At 50.1% G+C, this 18,408-nt stretch overlaps 2 protein-coding genes across 2 annotated transcripts in view; one reads left to right on the forward strand and one right to left on the reverse strand.

The window, feature by feature from the left end:
- The window catches only part of LOC310837217 (uncharacterized protein), a 277,947-nt gene extending 262,182 nt beyond the window's left edge, over positions 1–15,765 (reverse strand). The window contains exon 1 of the mRNA XM_083723341.1: positions 15,750–15,765. The gene's annotated coding sequence lies outside the window, so the exon portion shown is untranslated. The remainder of the gene's footprint in view (positions 1–15,749) is intronic.
- On the forward strand, positions 439–13,245 carry LOC310837524 (uncharacterized protein). Its single transcript, XM_083724234.1, has 5 exons — positions 439–592; positions 5,574–5,747; positions 6,767–6,813; positions 10,366–10,405; positions 10,670–13,245. Exons 2-5 carry the CDS (start codon positions 5,615–5,617, stop codon positions 12,208–12,210), a joined length of 1,761 nt encoding a protein of 586 aa, XP_083580360.1. The 5' UTR covers positions 439–592; positions 5,574–5,614; the 3' UTR covers positions 12,211–13,245.
- Positions 15,766–18,408: the final 2,643 nt, after the last annotated feature.

Genomic DNA, 18,408 nt, shown 5'->3' on the forward strand with positions numbered 1-18,408 from the left:
TTTTCTGAGGGTGACAGAAGAGAGCGCAAAATATGGTCTGAAGCTCAGCATCCAAAAAACGAAGATCCTGGCCACTGGTCCCATCACCTCCTGGCAACTAGAAGGGGAAGAGATGGAGGCAGTGAGAGTTTTTGCTTTCTTGGGCTCCAGGATCGCTGCAGATGGTGACAGCAAAATAGAGCCCATCATCCCCGGATCTCTGAAATGAACAAATAAATGCCCAGGATGGTCCAGATTGAACTCTTCCCCGGATCAATGTTTGCCACGTCCCAAATGGAAAGCAAGAGCAGAGCAGGGTCCTCCAGGGTTTGGGATCTCCCTATTCAGCTGCCCAAGGCACTTGCTCAGACCTAGATCTGGGCTCCTTGGGGCCAATGGGGGCGGGGAGGGCAGGCTCTAAGCGCCGCAGCAGCATATCTGCCGGCAGGCAGAGGGAAGGGCAGGCTTTGCAAGGGTTAAGAGGAGCAGAGCTGGATTCCTAGAGAGGATGGGAAGTGAAGGGGGTGAAGATCCTCCATCGCTCAATTCCCTCCCTCCCCCATCCCTTCCTGCTTTCTTCTTTCTCCTTTGCAAAAGCCCCTCCTGGAATCCGGTGAGTCCCCTCTTTCCTCCCTCTGAGGGTGCAATGGGGAGAAGGGGGTCCCAGGGGGGCAGGGAGGGGGCATGGGGGTCCCTGCTCAGATCATACAGAGTGGGGGCAGACCCCCAAGTCAGGGAGCAGAGGGTCCTCCCTTGTCCTCTCTGCCAAGATCGCAGGAGGTCTGAAGCTCTGCTCTTCCTTGGGATCCAGATGCTGCCTTCATTTTGGGGAGGGGGCTTGGGGTCAAGGGAAACTGGGCAGGTAAAGAAACCCCCTTCAGATTTAGGGATTATAAGTGAATCGATTTTATTGCATTAGCCGTGTGGCCATAGCATAATATACATAGAAATAACAACATAAAATGGGGGGGGGGGAGTACTTTAAAAAAAATGAGGATAACAAAAGTAACAGGGGATTTAGAACATCGAGTGACAGAGAATGCAAAAACAGGTTCGATTGTGCGGCATATCGACTACATCTGTGGTATTAAAGAAGGAGTTGGTGCCACTTTCCTCTTCATCACACTAAGCAGGAAGTTAGCTGTCATCTCGGTAATCCAACAGTCAGAATCCTGCAGAAGAAGGGACACTATCCAAGGCTGGATTGGGAGATGAAGCTTGTTCACGAGAGGAATTAGAAACCGAGATCTTTCATCTGTCCAGTTGGGACAGAAGAGCATTACATGTTCCAGAGTCTCCAGAGCCGTGTCATTGCAGGTGCATGTTCTATTTGCGATGGGAACTCTGGAATAACGACCCGACAAAACTGCTGTAGGAAAACAGTTGAGACGGGCACAGGTAAAGGCCCTTCGCTTAGCCTCCGAAGGAATTGTGAGGCAGTATAGAGGGATCCCTTCAGGGGGTGGAATAGCTAGGGCTAAGCCTGAACACGGCCCTCTTGCACGGGAAGCTGTGTTAGAGAAGTCAAGTTGCTGTAGCTTCTTCTTGATTGGAGGTTGGGCCGCCGGGCTAATACACTCTAAGTTAAAAACAGTTTTGCGGTTCAAATTGAGAAGAGAGCGGAGTTTGAGATTAATTGTAGTTTTCCAAGGAGAATTATGAATATCTCTTAGGATCAGGTTGGAGAAACCACCTCTAATTCGAGCATCCGATGCTAATAGGTGGGAGCTATAGGAAATGGCTCGACTCCATGCTCGTTTTTCAATTGAGGGCTGGGCGAACTCAAGTCGTAGGGCTGCACCTGAGACACATCTCAGGACGCCGGAAAGAGATCTCAAAAACATGTGAAGTGGGTGATCCAAGTTACCTGATATTGCTGTAGTCCATACTTCGCAGCCATATAATAATTTAGGGACAACTTTGGCATTAAATATTTTGAATTGCTGCTGGAAGGTGTTTGCCGCCCTTCTGGTGATAAAATCGGACAATGGCATTAGAGGTCGTGGTTGCAGCAAGAGAGGCAGATTGTAGATGGGTGGTCCATCTAAGTAGCCCCCTGTGATCTTAAGCGGCTCCAGCTTGAGTTTGCGGGAACGAGTGAAGTGGACGACTTTCAATTTTTTATAATTAATATTAAGAGCTTCCGCCTTACAATAGGCGATAAATGCATTAACTGCATTTGCTAGGTCCGCAGCTGTTCTGGATAAGATGACGGCATCATCTGCATAGAAAAGGGAAGCAATGGGGTGGCCTGCTAAATGAGGAGGATACTTAGTTGCTAGCTTCAAAGGGGAAAGAGCATCTTGAAGATAAAGATTAAACAGTAAAGGGGCCAAGAGACAACCTTGTTGGACGCCCCTGGCCGTTGGGAATGGGGTGGTAAGGGAGCCGTTGGGACCAATTCGGACGCGAGCTGTGGCGTTTGAATAAAGGGAAATAATTAGGGAGAGGAGGTGCGGATCAATTCCCAGATGGGCGAGTTTGGACCATAATCTCTGCCTAGGAATGGAATCAAAGGCGGCCTCCAGGTCCATGAAAGCGGCAAACAGGTGGCCTTGCCTTGGTGCAGTATATTTACTGGCAAGGTGATAAAGAGTTAGACAGTGGTCCATGGTTGATGCTGACTTTCGGAAGCCAATCTGTTCTGGCGGTAGAATGTTCCTCTTATGGACCCATGAAAGAAGTTCTTCCAGTAAAACAGCAGCAAATATTTTCCCCGGAATAGATAATAAACTGATGGGGCGATAGTTCCTAGGGATGTTTGGCTGGCCGCCTTTGAAAATCGGAACTATTGTAGCTTCTGTCCAGGAGTCGGGGATGTCTAAGGCGGAGGAGATAGCGGTGAATACAGGAGTCAGCTGTTCACTCCACCAAAGAGGATCAGTCAGGAAAAGATCCAACGGGACCATGTCTGGGCCGGGGGCCTTATTCCTTCGCATGGACATTATGATGTTGAAGATGCGGGTTGAGGTAAAATTTACTGAGGAGGTGGTACTAAGAGAGCAGGAACAGAGGTCCAATGGGAATTGGAGGTGATCTGTAAGATGATTTGGAGAAGCGAAACTGGCTGAATAATAGGCGATCCATTCGTCAGCGGAAATCAGGGTAGCTGAATTGAATGGTGCCGAAGGCCTAACTAAGCGCCAGAAGGAGCGGGAGTCATGCCTCTCTACAGCCGAACGAAGAGTGGACCAAGCCTCAAGGATGTGTTGCTGTTTCTTGCAATGAATCATGTTTCTGTATGCCCTTTTAATATCTAAAAGCTCTGCACAGGTTTGGGGGTTGTTGGAAAATATGATGATTCTGACCATTTTCCTAATTCGCCTTCTTAGGGCTTTACATTCCTTGTCAAACCAAGGTGATTCAGAGAAAAAGCGTTGATGGGTAGGCGAGGTGGTGGTTATGTAAGTTGTTGAAAAAGCATCAATTAATTTCCGGTATTGGTCAGCGGGCAGAATTGAGTCAGAGAGAACTGCAGGCATATCAAATGATTTTTGTATGTCCAGAGCAAGAGAGGAACTGAGGCTTGTCCATTTCTTTGTTTTGTATATAGGGTAGCTTTGTGCCGTGGAACTATAGTTTGAAGGGACTGAAAATGGCTCTATTAGGTGTCAATTGGAAGGTGGTCACCACCAAAATATTCAGCCACTTCCATTTGTGTAGAGATTGAGAATAGCTCCGGCGTCAATAGAATGTAGTCGACAACACTGGTTCCCCGGGAAGAGATGCACGTTAAATGCGGCGAGGACAAGGGAGTAACGTTGCCATTTGCGATGCAGAGATCGTTTTCGATGGCCAATTGGGCCATCAGCCTCCCCGACGCATTTGTTATGGGATCAAGAGAGCATCTGTTTCCCCAAGGGGGCTGCAGGGGATTGTCCAGGAGTGCTGCGGGAGATAATATAGCATCGTCGTTGGGACCTATTCTTGCGTTAAAGTTGCTTAAGAGGATTTGAGGAAGTCCTGGGTTAGTTGTTTGAAGATCATGGAGCCAAGACGAAAGTTCAGACCACCTTTCATTACGGTCGGAATCATTAATTGCTGGAGGCAGATATACTGTAGTTATCAACCATGGGCTTTTGGTCTTTGGAAGGTGGATCTTTATAGTGAGAAAGTAGGGGGAAGATTTAAGTTCCTCGCAGATAGTGAGGGATAAGCTGGTTGAGATAAGACAGGCGAGGCCAACTTGAGGGCGACCCCTGTTAGCTAGTTTGCGAGCACAGGAGCTAAAGGAACAATAGTTTGGGAAAGCAATACTTTGTTGGGACCAGGTCTCTTGGAGGCACACAATGTCAAATGAAGAGATGAAGTTTATTGCCTCAGGATCCGTTTGCTTTGTCGCCCAGCCATTAACATTCCAGGAAACAATTTTAAGGCTCTGGGGTGGGTTGGATGCGCCTTTCAGGGAAAGAACTACTTTTGCTAGATTTGTGGGTGAGGATTATTATGATGTGGAATGGGACGCGGGGGGCGCTGTGGGCCAAACCACTGAGCCTCTTGGGCTTGCCGATCAGAAGGTCAGGGATTCGAATCCCCGCAATGATGGGCTGAACTCCCGTTGCTTGTTCCCAGCTCCTGCCCACCTAGCAGTTCAAAAGCGCGTCAGAGTGCAAGTAGATAAATTGGTACCACTCCGGCGGGAAGGTAAATGGCATTTCCATGCGCTGCTCTGGTTGGCCAGAAGTGGCTTAGTCATGCTGGCCACATTTATACAAGGATTAAGAGCCATCATTAAAATACACAACAAAGTTGCCTAACAGGCACCCCTTGTGGGCCGACAGTTCATGTTTGCAGGTTGTGTAGCCAGCGAATTCTGGCCCAGAGCTGCTGCTGGGCCATCCCCTCCACACCCAGTCCAGGACCCGGGAGATGACCCTATCTTTCTTGGAATGGTGTGCAACTTCTTGTGCCTGAATGGGGCAGTCGGGAAGCAGCTCCAGACTCATAACCTGCTGGTGCTGGGTCGGGGCCTGTTTCCGGTAGTAGTAGCCTGCTGAGGGCGTCCGCGTGGCCCATCGCCTTCCCCGGGCGGTGAATCAGTGCATACTGGTAGCTGGCAAGGAAAATTGACCACCTGAGGACACGAGGAGACAGCACTTGGGGGGTCTGCTTTTCGGGGGCAAACAAGCCAAGCAACGGCTTGTGGTCAGTCACCACGGTGAAGGGCCGCCCGTACAAGAAATCATGCATTTTTTTTACTCCCTTCACGATTGCCAGTCCCTCCTTGTCTATTTGCGATTAAGCATGGGGCCACTTACATGTATTAGCTACTCGTCTGTTTTCTGCCCATGCTCTGGGCTTGCAGTTTTCAGGCTTAGGGACAGGATGGTAACTCGTTTTGGCACCAAGTTCTGTCCATAAGCCCCAATGAGTTCAATGGGATCTACTCTCAGGTCACTACTGGACAGACCATGCCAGCCTTACGAAGTGAGGAGCAAACAGGGGAAATTGAAACCACTGGAGATGTTTAGAAATGGGGCTTCTGTGGGGGAGGGGCTGCCCCATTTGTGCTTCTCCAGGGGCAGGAGAATATCTAGGGCAGGAGAATCCCTGCAGGGCCTCTGAGGCTCCCTTTGCTTCTTCCTCTCTCCCAGGACCCTGCAGCTTCTTTTGGCTCCTTGACCCTTCAGGAAGGATGAGTGAGACGGATCCTGCAAAGCTAGCAAGGATGGAAGAGGGAAGATGGACGCATGACCTGGTCAGGCTGTCTCCTGCATCCCTCCCCACAACCTCTGAGCGCTCCCTCCCAGGGACCTCCGAGAGATCTGGTGAGTCCCAGGGGAGGGGAGAATGGGACCTGGATGGATGGAGCCAAAGAGGTACTGGGGCTTCCTCAGCTAGGGGGTGGGGGGAGGCAGGCAGGCGGATGGAGATGGAGAAGGGGAGCACCTTTTCGGGCTTCCCCACCTGTCTGCCTGCCTGCCTGCTCCTTTGTCATCTGCAGGCAATTTCAGCTAGGAATAGGTCACAGCTCCCCAGTCACCGTGATGTGTTGGCAGCTCAAAAGGTCTAAAATCAGTTCTGTGATCTGAATGCCTTACCAATGTCCAACACTGATCCGTCGCGCAGCACTAGAACCCACAACTCTTTTTTAAAAAAATTGGTTTTCACATATTGTATTACAATACAAATGTACCAAAGCCAACACCATTTCCTCCCCATTCCCCCATACATTTACATTTCTATTTCCTCAATCCATCATATTATTCTTTTCTCCATCCTCAAACTTCCCTCCGCCCCGTCGCGCAGCACTAGAAGCCACGAGTCTTTAAAGGAACCTGATCCTGCTTTGCAGATTGAATGCAGATGAGGCCTCCATGTATTATTCTTTTCTTTTTGGAATAACTTTTTATTTGCTTTTATAAACAAGGAACATAGGAATAATAAAACATCTAGACCAAGTCTTCTCATGTCATTTCTATGTAAAATAGCAGAATAAATTTGCCAAAATATCTATAACATATAGTTCATCATTAGTGGTCAGTGTATGAGTTCTGGGTTCATGAATTGCTTTCAACTGGAACAAAAAAAGGGGAAACAGGAGAGAACAGAGAACATTCAACATCGCAGAGCCAAATGCCTAGACTGGAGCTATTGTGGCCGTTGTGCTTAGATTAAGTGAGTAATAGTCATTTTTCCATACAGAGTTGGTTTCATCATGAAAATGGGAGGCAGGGGGTTCAAAGTGAAGAAAGAGATTTACGTATAAATTTAAATTTAGACCAACCAGATTGAGATAACTTCTGATGGGGAGTGTTCAGGTGAAGATGTTGCTGTTGTTTCACAGAAGAGGCGTGGACGTTGCTGGATCCTGACCAGAGAGCTCAGCATAAAGAATAATAATAATAATAATAATAATAATAATAATAATAATAATAATAATAATATATTATTTATACCCCACCCATCTGGCTGGGCTTCCCCAGCGACTCTGGGCAGCTTCCAAAAAAATAAAAAAAATAAAAATACTGTACTACATCAAACATTAAAAGCCTCCCTAAACAGGGCCGCCTTCCGATGTCTTCTAAAAGTCTGGTAGATGTTGTTCTCTTGGACATCTGGTGGGAGGGCATTCCACAGGGAGGGCGCCACTACCGAGAAGGCCCTCTGCCTGGTTCCCTGTAACTTGGCTTCTCGCAGTGAGGGAACCGCCAGAAGGCCCTCGGTGCTGGACCTCAGTGTCCGGGTAGAACGATGGGGGTGGAGACACTCCTTCAGATATACTGGACTGAGGCCGTTTTGGGCTTTCAAGGTCAGCACCAACACTTTGAATTGTGCTCGGAAATGTACTGGGAGCCAATGTAGGTCTTTCAAGACCGGTGTTATATGGTCTCGGCAGCCGCTCCCAGTCACCAGTCTAGCTGCCGCATTCTGGATTAGTTGTAGTTTCTGAGTCACCTTCAAAGGTAGCTCCACATAGAGCGCATTGCAGTAGTCCAATCAGGAGATAACCAGAGCGTGCACCACTCTGGCGAGACAGTACATGGGCAGGGAAGGTCTCATCCTGTGTACCAGATGGAGCTGGTAAACAGCTGCCCTGGACACAGATTTGACCTGTGCCTCCGTGGACAGCTGTGAGTCCAAAATGACTCCCAGGCTGCACACCTGGTCATTCAGGGGCAAAGTTACCCCATTCAGGATCAGGGAATCCTCCACACCTGCCCGCCTCCTGTCCCCCAAAAACAGTACTTCTGTCTTGTCAGGGTTCAACCTCAATCTGTTAGCCGCCATCCATCCTCCAACCGCCTCCAGACACTCACACAGGACCTTCCCCGCCTTCACTGGCGGCTGCATCTAGATGTTGAAAAGCATGGGGGAGAGGACAGAACCCTGAGGCACCCCACAAGTGAGAGCCCAGGGGTCTGAACACTCATCCCCCACCACCATTTTCTGAACATGTCCCAGGAGGAAGGAGCGAAACCACTGTATGACAGTGCCCCCAGCTCCCAGCCCCTCAACACAGTCCAGAAGGATGTTATGGTCGATGGTATCAAACGCCGCTGAGAGATCCAGCAGAACTAGGAAGCAGCTCTCACCTTTGTCCTTAGCCCGCCGGAGATCATCAACCAGTGCGACCAAGGCAGTTTCAGTCCCATGATGAGGCCTGAATCCCGACTGGAAGGGATCCAAATGGTCCGCTTCTTCCAGGCGTGCCTGGAGTTGTTCAGCAACCACTCGCTCAATCACCTTGCCCAAAAATGGAAGATTTGAGACTGGGCGATAGTTGGCCATCATGGCTGCATCTAAAGATGGTTTTTTAAGAAGCGGTTTAATAACCGCCTCTTTCAGCGGGTCTGGGAAGGCTCCCTCACGGAGGGAAGCATTCACCACCCCATGAAGCCCATCGCCCAGCCATTCCCAGCCAACTTTTATAAGCCAGGATGGGCAAGGATCCAGGAGACAGGTGGTTGGTTTCACTCGTCCAAGCAGCCTGTCCACATCCTCGGAGGTAACAGATTCTAATTGATCCCACACAATTGGACTAGACAGGACTCTAGCACTCTCCCACTCCGGCCCTGCTCCCATGGTGGTGTCTACCTCTTCCCAAATATGAGCGACTTTATCTGCAAAATTTTTTGCAAAATCATTGCAGGAGATCATGTGGCCCTTGCTGGGCCCCAATGTAACAGGTGGTTCTGCTAAATTGTGAACCATCTGAAAAAGTCTCCTGCTGCTGTTTTCTGCAGATGCAATAGAGGCGGTGAAGAAAGTCTCCTTCGCCGTCGCTACCGCCACTTGGTAGGCTCGACATTGAGCTCTAACCCGTGTCCGGTCAGCTTCAGAATGAGTTATCTGCCACCGGCGCTCTAGCCGTCTCAATGATTGTTTCATTGCCCTCAGATCCGTGGAAAACCACGGGGCTGTCCGGGCTCCATGCAGTCGGAGAGGGCGCTTCGGAGCCAAACAGTCAATAGCCCTGGTTAACTCCACATTCCAGCGGGCCACCAGGGAATCAGCTGAAAGGCCATCAACATGGGATAAAACATCCGCTACCATTCTCAGGAAACCATTCGGATCCATTAAGTGGCGGGTGCGGACCATCTGAATCGGTCCCTCTTCACTGCAGAGAGGAAGGGTCGCGGAGAAGTCCAGTTGCACCAGGAAGTGATCTGACCATGGCACTTCTTTCGTTTTGCTTTTACTTAGTGTCAGATCACCAACATCCGTAGAGGTAAACACCAGGTCCAAGGCATGTCCGTGGCTATGGGTTGGGCCAGACTTATTCAGGGACAGCCCCATGGAGGCTATGCTTTCCACGAAGTCCCGAGCCGCCCCTTGTAAGGTTGTGTCGGCATGGATATTAAAATCCCCTAGGACAACCAAGCTATGTGTCTCCAGAAGAACATCCGCCACGACCTGAAGCAGCTCAGGCAGGGAATCCTTGGTGCAGCGGGGAGGTCGGTACACCAAAAGGAATCCTGTACTGCCCCTATTGCCCAACTTCCAGAACATGCACTCAGAAAACTGAGTCTTCCCAATAGGATGCCTAGTGCAGACTAATGACTTCCTAAAAATCACTGCAACCATCCCCCCCTGCCCACATGACCTGGGTTGCTGTGCGTAAGAGAAACCTGGTGGACAAGCAGCGGCAAGGACAGGCCCATCTGTTTCATCCAACCAAGTCTCTGTTACACATGCCAGGTCAAGTCCTCCATCCATGATCAAGTCATGGATGGCAGTGGTTTTATGAATCATTGACCTGGCATTGCACAGCAGCACCTTCAGGTCATGTGGGTATCCCTTGCTGATTCTAGTATCCATCCAGTCAGGACCAGACCCGGAGGCAGGAATAGTCCTCAGACAACGACTAAACCTGCCTCCTCTGTAACGACATGGTCTGGTCTTAGCGTAACTCCTCCTCCTACCCGTGATCACTGAGATCGGTTGTCCCAGTGCATCCCCTCCTGTGGAACATGCCCCAGCCATTTTGTTGGCTGGGACCCACTCCCCGGCAGCCCTGACCCCTCCCCTTAGGAACAAAATAAAACCTTTAAAAAAATAAAACAATAAAACAATACAAAAAAACCTGTAGAAATTACAAAAACACCTAAATCAAACAAATTCCCAGGCCCAACCAAACATCCACCCCACCCCACCCCCACCCCCCACATATAAAAAATTCAGAAGAAATTTTTTAAAACATTTTAAAAAGAAATCTGCGCCCCCCCGAGTCCTCCTGGACAGCAGCAGCAGTAACAGCAACCGTAGTTGTGAGGCCTGTCAGGCCCCGCCTTGGGCCAGATGGTGAGTGGCAAGAGCAGGGCCCTCAGGCACTCACCCAGGAGAGTCCTCCTGGGCAGCAGAGCAGTCCTTTTGAGGCTTGAGGCCCCGCCCCGGGCCAGGTGGTGAGTGGCAAGAGCAGGGCCCTCAGGCACTCACCCAGGGGAGGTCAAGGAGGAGAATCGTGGGATCATGGACTCTCTCAGTAAGGATCCCTGTTGGATCATAACATGTTGTGATTGGAGATGGAGTGGATTCCATGATTGAGCCACAAAAATATCCATCCCAGATAAAAGCCAAGCAATATCTCAGTTAATACCAGGAAACAAAAACAGTGAAAACTATTGGACGGCCTCACATCTCATTCTCTTCAGTTCTTCCTCTGTCACAAGCATTCATTAACATTGTTCAATAATCTGGAGCTCCCATTTCCTCCTGAGACTCTAATTAGCATCTCTCTTCATTGCAGATGGTGATGAATCAGAAGGGAAGAACAAGGGGGAGCACAACAGAATCCACATAGCAGAGAAGTCAGATAAATATTCAGAGTGTGTAGAGAAGATCCGTCAGAGCTCCCAGTTCACCTCCCATCAAAGAAAGAGCTTCATTCGAAGGAATAGCCTCACTTCACACAAAAGAACACAGAGTAGGGAGAAATCGTATCAGTGCTTGGACTGTGGAAAGAGCTTCAGCCAGAGGGCCCATCTCACTTCTCATCAAATAATTCATACAGGGGAGAAGCCCTATCAGTGCTTGGAATGTGGAAAGAGCTTCAATCGGAAGGATAGTCTCACTTCCCATCAAAGAATTCATACAGGGGAGAAACCGTATCAGTGCTTGGAATGTGGAAAGAGCTTCAATCGAAAGTATCATCTCACTTCCCATCAAATAATTCATAGTGGGGAGAAACCATATAATTGCTTCGAATGTGGAAAGAGCTTCAGTCACTCGGGGAATCTCACTTCCCATCAAAGAGTTCATACAGGGGAGAAACCGTATCAGTGCTTGGAATGTGGGAAGAATTTTAGTCACCGCCAGAATCTCGCTTCTCATCAAAGAATTCATACAGGGGAGAAACTGTATCAGTGTTTGGAATGTGGAAAGAGCTTCAATCAGAAGGGTCACCTCACTTCCCATCACAAAATTCATACAGGAGAAAAACCCTATCAGTGCTTGGAATGTGGAAAGAACTTCAGTCAGAAGGTGAATCTCACTTCTCATCAAAAAATTCATACAGGGGAGAAACCCTATCAGTGCTCAGAATGTGGGAAGAGCTTCAGTCAGGAGGGGAATCTCACTTCTCATCAGAGAATTCATACAGGGGAGAAACCCTATCAGTGCTTCGAATGTGGAAAAGGTTTTCGTCTGAGTGGTGATCTGACTTCCCATCAAAGAGTTCACACAGGGGAAAAACCCTATCAGTGCTTGGAATGTGGAAAGAGCTTTCGTCTGACTGGTGATCTGACTTTCCATCAAAGAATTCATACAGGGGAGAAACCCTATATGTGCTTCGATTGTGGGAAAAGCTTCCGGAAGCGCCACCAGCTCACTTCCCATCAAAGAATTCATACAGGTGAGAAACCCTATCAGTGCTTGGAATGCGGAAAGAGCTTCAGTCAAAGTGCCACACTCTCTTCCCATCACAGAATTCATACAGGGGAGAAACCCTATCAATGCTCAGAATGTGGGAAGAGCTTCAGTCAGGAGGGGAATCTCACTTCTCATCAGAGAATTCATACAGGGGAAAAACTCTATCAGTGCTTCGAATGTGGAAAGGGCTTCAGTCGGAAGGATAGTCTCACTTCCCATCAAAGAATTCATACAGGGGAGAAACCCTATCAGTGCTTCGAATGTGGAAAGGGCTTCAGTCGGAAGGATAGTCTCACTTATCATCACAGAATTCATACAGGGGAGAAACCCTATCAGTGCTTGGAATGTGGAAAGAGCTTTAGTCAGAGGGGTTATCTCAATTCCCATCAAAGAATCCATACAAGAGAGAAAACGTCTTAGTGTTTGGAATGTGGGAAAAGATTCATTCCTTGCCCACCAAATTATTTATACGGGTTTGAAAAAGGGGTCCCTCTCAAAGGGGGCTGCAGACAACCGACAGATTACAACTGGGGAATATTTCACACAGGAAACCACACCTGCTTGCATGGACTTTTGTCATATATGGATTTATAAAAGTGAAGGTGAATCTTTGATCTTTGCAAGCTTCCCTTAGGGCTCAGGGGGAGCAAGCTTGGATTCTAGAGGAACCAAACAATTATTAACTGTGAAATGTATCACACAGTGTGGTCTCTTCCAGAAGTGTTGGAGCCAGCCGTCACAAGTGGCATTTGTTTAGCATAAAATAAAGACACAGAAAGCCAGCAATATTTCCATAATAAGAGAGAGCAGCTCATTCAGACTTCTTCTCCTCTCCGGTCACTTTTTATTGTCCTTTGTTCTGTCCAGCCGCATGGCTGTTTGCCAATCTCACGTTACCTCATCCGGTCAAGCTTTTATTGCCCCTTTACCATATAAGGTAATCATTGCCCAGAGGAATGTCAGGGGGCACCCTGCAGTATTTACAAGACTCTGCCTTGGCTTTATGACTCCCACACAGAAGATTCTTCGGTTTGGGAAAAGATCAGTCAGTTAAAATACATTACATGTGTCTTAATTTTAACTAAACAAAGGAAAGTAGGAAGACAGCCCAGAGTCCTGGAAGGTAAGACGGTGGAACGAAATAGGGCCTTCTGAGGAGGGACTGCACCGAAAAAAATTGATGGACAACAACAAGAAGAGCAAAATGTTCATCTTGCATGTTAATTTACATATAGATCTGTTAAATATGATTAAAGTTGCATGCCAGTGGCTGTCAAGGTAAGATAAAGGATTAAGATCGGGATGATATTGGGAATAAATAAAAGAGAGAAAAGTAGGAACAGGAACCAAAAAAATAAAATAATCATCATCATCAATCTTTGACTTTTGTCTTCTGGGTTTCTCTGTTGTTATTCTGTCTCTCACAGCTACAATAAACCTACCATTAATATTGTGGACTAGGCATTTCTTCGTCAGAGGCCAAAAAACCCAAATTTAGCAGGGGATCAAATACTTTCCCCCTTCACTCTATATGTTTACACACACACACACCTCTGGCTCTCGTTTGGAGGAGGAGTGAGAGACGGAGGCTCTTTACTTCTAGAATAGCGTTTCCATGGCACCTCCTTTCCTCCCAGGAGCTCCTCCTTCCACAACAACCCTGCCAGGCTGGCCGCTTGCCTTTCACCCCCTTTCCAGCACTGCGTGGTTTAGTGTGGCAGCACCTGCCCTTTGGAACTCCCCGCCACTTGCAATAAAGCGCGTGCCTCTGCTAGACTCTTTTCAGGCATCTGCTAAAAGCATTATTGTTTAGGCAAGCATACCCAGATGCTCAGGAAGCTGAAGTAATTTTAATCTGTTTTAATATTTTAGCTTTTCTCTGTTTTAAAGTAGGCTTGTTAATTTTGATTTTACAGCTGTGGTGTTGTTGTTTCTTTGTTTTTTTGTATTGGTAAACAACTTTACAGGTTTTTAAAAATAAATTTTAATAAATAAATAAACAATCAATATAAATAAAACAACACAAGCCAAAACACAATGCATCCTGTAGATTTAAGTAACTTTCCACAGTGGCCTACTTGTTATCAGAGGCCCAGAATCCACATTCCTTTGTAAGAAAATATGAAATAAAGTCAAAACATTTTTGCAGGCAAAAGAAAAAATGTATTATTGGGGAGGTGACAGGAGGTGACCTTGTTATGCAATTACACGGGATGCAGGGATTGCATGGGCGCCCCTGTTCAGATCATTCCTGATGGGAACTGTTAACGGAAATCCGAGGGCTCTCTTGGACAAATGAAGACACCAACCAGAGCAATTCAGAGCAAAACAGCAGCCAGTAGGCTCGGTCTTTATTAAAGAAAAGACTGTCGCGACAGGACTCCCACCGCCCACGAAGTGATGCAAGATGGAAGCCCCGAACAAAGGGAGACCCTGACTTTTATTAGTTACTAATCCCCTTAGCTACACCCTCAGAATTACATCATATTTACATCATGATTACATTAAAAACAGGAGGAGTCAGGGGAGGGATTGGGCAGGTAACCCGAGTGTCTCAACACCTGGTCAGTGTCCCTCTCCCCCCATCCTGTGAGTCCTTTTGGAAGACAAAGGGCAACGGTGCAGTTTCCTGCCCCCTGGGGGAATCCGGTCACAGTCCCTTTTGTTTTTGCAGAAGCAGAATACACTATCATGTGCAGTCCTGTGTCCTTGGCGGTTTTCTGTCTGAGCCCATCAAGCCGGGTATCAGGGTAGGCAGGTCTGAGTACGTGCTTGCTCGGTTGGGGGATTATGGCTGGCCGGTGGCAGGCCACCCCCCTTTGGTAATCCATGTAATTTGGAGTAGAATAAAAGTGGTCCGATGAAAATCCGATGTACGGCTGATTTGTGGTGAATATTTAAAGGAAAGGGACCCTGAAGTTCAAAATACTCCCAGGTTCTGGAAACAATGTTGCAACATCTTGATTAAATCAGTCACGGTCAGTTGAATTCGGAAACATTGTATTAGCAAGCTGTCAAAGTGGGGAAGAAGCAGAAGCCGGCTGCAGTACCTGCGCAGCCGCCGCTAGAGGCGCTGTTCGGTAACGCTGATTGGTTGAAACGGCAGCCGGCTGACCCAGAGTTCGGGCGCCCGGTCTACCCATGATAAAGATAGGCGAAAAGGGTTCCAGTAGAGCTGTCAAAACTAGCGCGCTTCCTTATTTACGGAAGGCTTTTAGGAAATGGCCCTCTAAAGGGACATTTCCAGGGTCGGGGAGGGGAGGTGTGTGCGTGTGAGTGTGGTGCTTGTGCATTATACATTTTTTGGGGGGGTCTCCGGCCACAGGGCAGACCCCCAAGTCAGGGAGCAGAGGGTCCTCCCTCGTCCTCCCTGCCAAGCCAGGGAGGGGGCCAGTTCGCAGGAGATCTGCAGCCTTTGGGATCCAGGCACTGCTTCCTTTTGGGGGGAGGGGGTTTTGGGTCAAGGAAAAGTGGGGAGGCAAAGAAACCCCCTTCAGGTTTGGAGATAAGTCACTTTTGTGAACAGAGGCTGCAGCCCGACTTCCTTGGGATCCAGATGCTGCCTTCCTTTTGGGGGAGGGGGATTTGGGTCAAGGAAATAAACCCCCCTTCAAATTGAGGGAAAAGTCACATTTGTGAACAGAGGATGTAGACAGACGAGAACATTCCCACATTGGGGGGGGGGGGGCAGGGAGAAGAAAAGCCCGTCTGCATCTTAACAACCGGACCACTTCCTGTGTCCCAGATGCAACAACACACGTCTCTCCCCTATTCAGGCTAAACAAGCAAATTTCAGGTGTATCCTCAGGAAATGCTAAAGCAAGGATAGAAGACTCCTTCTCCCAACCTTTTCGGACAAATGAGGAGGGATTATCAGTCATTGGGCGCCTTGTACTACTACTAACAGAGGACATGGAACTCATAAAATCCTTTTTGGCTCACTGTAATAAAATTCTTACCATCCTGATAGATACTTGTAAAACCTTCTGGAAAAATCCTAGCAGAGTGTTTGTGGGTTTTGATCCAGAAGAAATGGAAATTGGCGCTGTCTCAAAAGAGGCTAGTTCTCCCAAGCTACCCTCAGCCTTTGGGAATCTTGTCACAAGAGGAGCGAGAAGCTCCCCTCTGGAGTTCGTAAAGGGTAGATATTCCTGGTGCCCTTAATCCTGCTGTTCCGCCAGGGAAGCGGGGCTGCGTCCAAAGCACTGAATGGTGCAAGTACTCAGGGAAGGGAGCAGAGAGCGAGGGAAGCATTAGGCCCCCATTTCTAGGAAGGGGAACATCGGCCTGAAGGGGAGCAGCTGCATTTGGCCAAGCGGAGCTGGAGAAAAGCTGGGCCTGTCCTGCTGCGCTTCAGGCCCTGACAGCCTCCACGTCCAAGTGTAAGTTGACTTCGCCCCTCCATTCACCAAGCGAGGAGGGCCGTCCCGGAGTTGACGCTGCCAAGGAGGCCAGAAAGAGCAGAGGCCATGTTGGGTCAGGGCAACCGGTCCTTCTATGTTTGGAGCGGGAGGAAGGGCCGGTGGCCAAATTATGTGCCTGTCTGTTATACACACATACATCTCAATAATAATAATAATAATAATAATAATAATAATAATAATAATAATAATAATAATAATAATTTATTATCTATACCCCGCCCATCTGGTTGGGCTTCCCCAGCCACTCTAAACTTCCCTGAACTTCCCTTCAGATGTCTTCTAAAAGTCTGGTAGTTGTTGATCTCTTTGGCATCCACAGGGAAGGTGCCACTACCGAGAAGGCCCTCTGACTGGTTCCCTGTAACTTGGCTTCTTGCAGCGAGGGAACCGCCAGAAGGCCCTCGGTGCTGGACCTCAGTGTCCGGGCAGAAGAATGGGGGTGGAGACGCTCCTTCAGATATACTGGACCGAGGCCGTTTAGGGCTCTATCTATCTATCTATCTATCTATCTATCTATCTATCTACTATCTATCTCTATCATCTACCTACCTACCTACCTAGATATATACACACACCCCTGGCTCTCGTTTGGAAGAGGAGTGAGAGACGGAGGCACCTTACTGGCAGAATGGCATTTCCCTGGCACCTCCTTCCTTCCCAGGAGCTCCTCCTTCCACAACAACCCTGCCAGGCTGGCCTCTTGCATGTCGCCCCCTTTCCAGCAGGCGAAGCTGCAGGGACCACTCCCTTCCTGGCCCCCCCCCCAAAATGGAAGCGGCTTTGGACCCTGGAGGAACCTGAGAGGAGCCTGGAGGGGGGCAGGGAGGGGCCTCTCGCCCCTTCCCAGACTTTTCCGCCATCCATTTATTACTACTGTTTATGAAACTTAGGCCCCGCAGGGCTCTGGCACCCGGCACAGTTATTTCAAAGGATCTCAAACCCTAAAATGGATTGACAGGTAACTGACAGACGGAGATGATCTCTAGAGATGCCCCCCTTGGTTGGGCCTGTGATGGACAGCAGAGCCAGGCCAGTCAGCGGACTTAGTCCCTCAGAAATTCCCCCAGGGGGCGGAAGCCTCCCTCTGATTGGCTGCCATGCCAGCGGGGGGCGGAGCCTGCCCTTTTGGCGGAAAATGCAAGGCGGCTTTTCTGAGGGGGGAGCTTGGAGGGGAAGGGGGGAGGAGAGGAAGATGAGTCAGGCGGGAGTTCAAGGGGAGAAGCTGTGGGGAGGGGAGGGAGACCCCCAAGAAGGAGGGCTGAGGGGACCCCCTGGGTGTGGGGGGCGGACTGGGGGGGGAGCGGGGGAGACCCCCAAGAAGGAGGGCTGAGGGGGCCCCCTGGGTGTGGGGGGCGGACTGAGAGGGGGCAGCGGAGGGAGACCCCCAAGAAGGAGGGCTGAGGGGACCCCATGGGTGCGGGGGGCGGACTGAGGGGGGAGCGGGGGAGACCCCCAAGAAGGAGGGCTGAGGGGGCCCCCTGGGTGTGGGGGGCGGACTGAGGGGGGAGCGGGGGAGACCCCCAAGAAGGAGGGCTGAGGGGACCCCCTGGGTGTGGGGGGCGGACTGAGGGGGGAGCGGGGGAGACCCCCAAGAAGGAGGGCTGAGGGGGCCCCCTGGGTGTGGGGGGCGGACTGAGAGGGGGCAGCGGAGGGAGACCCCCAAGAAGGAGGGCTGAGGGGACCCCATGGGTGTGGGGGGCGGACTGAGGGGGGAGCGGGGGAGACCCCCAAGAAGGAGGGCTGAGGGGGCCCCCTGGGTGTGGGGGGCGGACTGAGGGGGGAGCGGGGGAGACCCCCAAGAAGGAGGGCTGAGGGGACCCCCTGGGTGTGGGGGGCGGACTGAGGGGGGAGCGGGGGAGACCCCCAAGAAGGAGGGCTGAGGGGGCCCCCTGGGTGTGGGGGGCGGACTGAGAGGGGGCAGCGGAGGGAGACCCCCAAGAAGGAGGGCTGAGGGGACCCCATGGGTGTGGGGGGCGGACTGAGGGGGGAGCGGGGGAGACCCCCAAGAAGGAGGGCTGAGGGGGCCCCCTGGGTGTGGGGGGCGGACTGAGGGGGGAGCGGGGGAGACCCCCAAGAAGGAGGGCTGAGGGGACCCCCTGGGTGTGGGGGGCGGACTGAGGGGGGAGCGGGGGAGACCCCCAAGAAGGAGGGCTGAGGGGGCCCCCTGGGTGTGGGGGGCGGACTGAGAGGGGGC

The sequence above is a fragment of the Podarcis gaigeae genome (genome assembly GCF_964106915.1).
Source record: "Podarcis gaigeae genome assembly, chromosome: 2".
NCBI lineage: Eukaryota > Metazoa > Chordata > Lepidosauria > Squamata > Lacertidae > Podarcis > Podarcis gaigeae.